Raw genomic sequence first — 2,575 nt, forward strand, 5'->3', positions numbered from 1 at the left:
ATACGTGTCCCTACGCTTACGGTAGGCGTGCTCTAACATGCTAGCCGATGCTTTCATACTACCTCCAGAGGATGCCTGTTGCCGTGTTCGACCGCTCGACTGCGAGGACGAAGCGCTCGCCGACGAAGAGGTCTTGTTCCCGTCCGAGGACAACGCTTTCGTGTCCGTGCTCTCGCTAACCAGTACCGCGCACGCTTTCGTGCCCTGGTAGGATCGGTTCACTATGCTCGAGACTGAAAGGAAACGGGGGGTTTTATAGTTTTTATATTTAATCAAATTTTTGAATATTTTTTTTTTCTATATTCGTGAAGCTTTTCTATATGCATTTATAGAATAATTATAGAATATTTTTAGAAAAAATATACATGTACTTTTTAATTCACAATTATAAAATATTTCTTATAGTATTTATTATAGGCTTTTAATCTTTAACCAGTACCGCGCACGCTTTCGTACCCTGGTAGGATCGGTTCACTATGCTCGAGACTGAAAGGAAACGGGGTGGTTTTATAGTTTTTATATTTAATCAAATTTTTGAATATTTTTTTTTCTATATTCGTGAAGCTTTTCTATATGCATTTATAGAATAATTATAGAATATTTTTAGAAAAAATATACATGTACTTTTTAATTCACAATTATAAAATATTTCTTATATATTATAGGCTTTTAATCTTTAACCAGGACCGTGCACGCTTTCGTGCCCTGGTAGGATCGGTTCACTATGCTCGAGACTGAAACGAGAGGATACGAGGGATTTTATAGTTTAATCAAATATTTTTTTTTCTATATTTGTGAAGTTTTTCTATATGCATTTATAGAATAATTATAGAATATTTTTAGAAAAAATATATATGTACTTTTTAATTCTTAGGCTTTTAATCTTTAACTATTATTTATTATATAAATAAAATTAAATCGATCAATTGTTATTTACTTTACAAACTCGAATAATGTTTCTTTTTCCATTGGACGAATAGATTTTACAGTTTTTTATTTCTTCTCCTATTATTGCTTCGAGTGTTTTCAATTCCTCGAGTCGAAAAAAAACGAGATATCTCGTGACCCGTACGCAATGTGTTATTATTTTTTTTTTTTTTTTGAAAAAGCGATGCAAGTATATGACATAATCCGACAGAAATAATAATATTTCGCGCGTAATATTTTATAATTTAAAAACCGATATTGTCCCCGCTTGCGACGGGTATCAATTTTTCGAAATTCTATCAATAATTCCGCGTTATAATATAATTGAAACGCGTTGAAAGCCTTTTTTTTTTTTTAAATAACTTAACATTTCTTTTCGCAACACGCAATTCATAAATAATAGTACAAACAATTTCCACCAAATAATTCAACCTTTGGCACTTTTTTTAAAAAAAAAAAAAAAAAATTCATCGAGTGAATTTGAATGAACCATCGATTAAAATTATTTAAAATTATCACCCATACAAAGTGAATACGAATTATATTACCGGGATGGAATGACAGGGGAACATTTTGTTTCCTATCCTAGATAAACGCGCGTCGAATACAAGATTAGAGGAGGCCACGACTTACCCACGACGTAGGCTAGGGCCGCCGTTATGCACAGCGAGACCATAAGCAGTATCATAGCGATCAATTTCCAGCTGCACCAGTCGACCCCTTTCACGAAATGGCAACGAATGCTTTGCCTCCTCATTGGGATCATCGAAGACGCGTGGCCGTACGGCAGGGGTACCCTGCAAAACAATCGATCTATTATTTCATTTCCTGTTAAACTGTCATCGATTAATCAATCTTACTTTTACTTCGTCGTCGAGGGAACAACGAATAATCTCCATACCAGAAGAGTATTTAAATATATATATATATATATATATACATATTCGAAGCTAATGAACACACGATGGATCGTTTCTCTTAATACGATTTTTCGATAAGATTAAACGACGCGTGGGATCTAATTACAAAAACAAACAAGCCTCGAGAACACAACACGGAAAATCTCGAATAAGAAGAAGGGGCACACTTTGATCGTCGACCCCGTTCCATAACAGTGAATCGGGAAAATTTAACTCGTGGAAATGCACGTCCGATCTCTTTCTCGCGTCTCTTCCCTTTCCAGTCACGTTACCAACTCGATTATACAAAATTACCCGAATTTCCCTCTGTTTCAACGATTAAAGGGAGAGGGGCAGGAGTATCCGGTAAAGTGGTGCGCGAGCTTCTCTCTCTCTCTCTCTCTCTCTGTATGTCTGCCTCTGTCTCTGTCTCTGTCTCTCTGCGAACGTTGATTTCAAAGGGAGCGGAACGTCGGTTCGCGTCGTTTGATACGCGGCAAATATATTTGTACTCGTCACGTGCTCTCCGCGCAAAAGCATCACCCGGCCCCTCGAGTATGTTTATGCTGCGAACGTGGAACGTGGAAACGGCCGCTTCCAAGTAACTCGGAAACGTCTAACAAAAATATTTAAACGGGACGGGCCGAGCAGCGAGAGGCTGCCTGTTTGCTTTCGTTGCATCACGCGATAATGGAAAACGAAAGCCAGACATCGTCGTCGTCGTCGTCGTCGTCGTCGTCGCCGCCGCG

General features: G+C 37.9%; 1 protein-coding gene across 9 annotated transcripts in view; it reads right to left on the reverse strand.

Annotated features, from left to right (window-relative positions):
- Nucleotides 1–2,575, reverse strand: part of LOC102680787 (teneurin-m) — a 605,289-nt gene that overhangs the window by 17,087 nt on the left and 585,627 nt on the right. For all 9 annotated transcript variants that reach the window (XM_031508000.1, XM_006610621.2, XM_006610619.2 and 6 more), the window contains 2 exons: nt 1,561–1,724; nt 63–233 (listed from right to left, as the gene is read on the reverse strand). In XM_031508000.1, the coding sequence (XP_031363860.1) occupies nt 63–233; nt 1,561–1,724 (335 nt within the window). The remainder of the gene's footprint in view (nt 1–62; nt 234–1,560; nt 1,725–2,575) is intronic.

This window comes from Apis dorsata, unplaced genomic scaffold, assembly GCF_000469605.1.
Source record: "Apis dorsata unplaced genomic scaffold, Apis dorsata 1.3 scaffold_74, whole genome shotgun sequence".
Taxonomy (NCBI): Eukaryota; Metazoa; Arthropoda; class Insecta; order Hymenoptera; family Apidae; genus Apis; species Apis dorsata.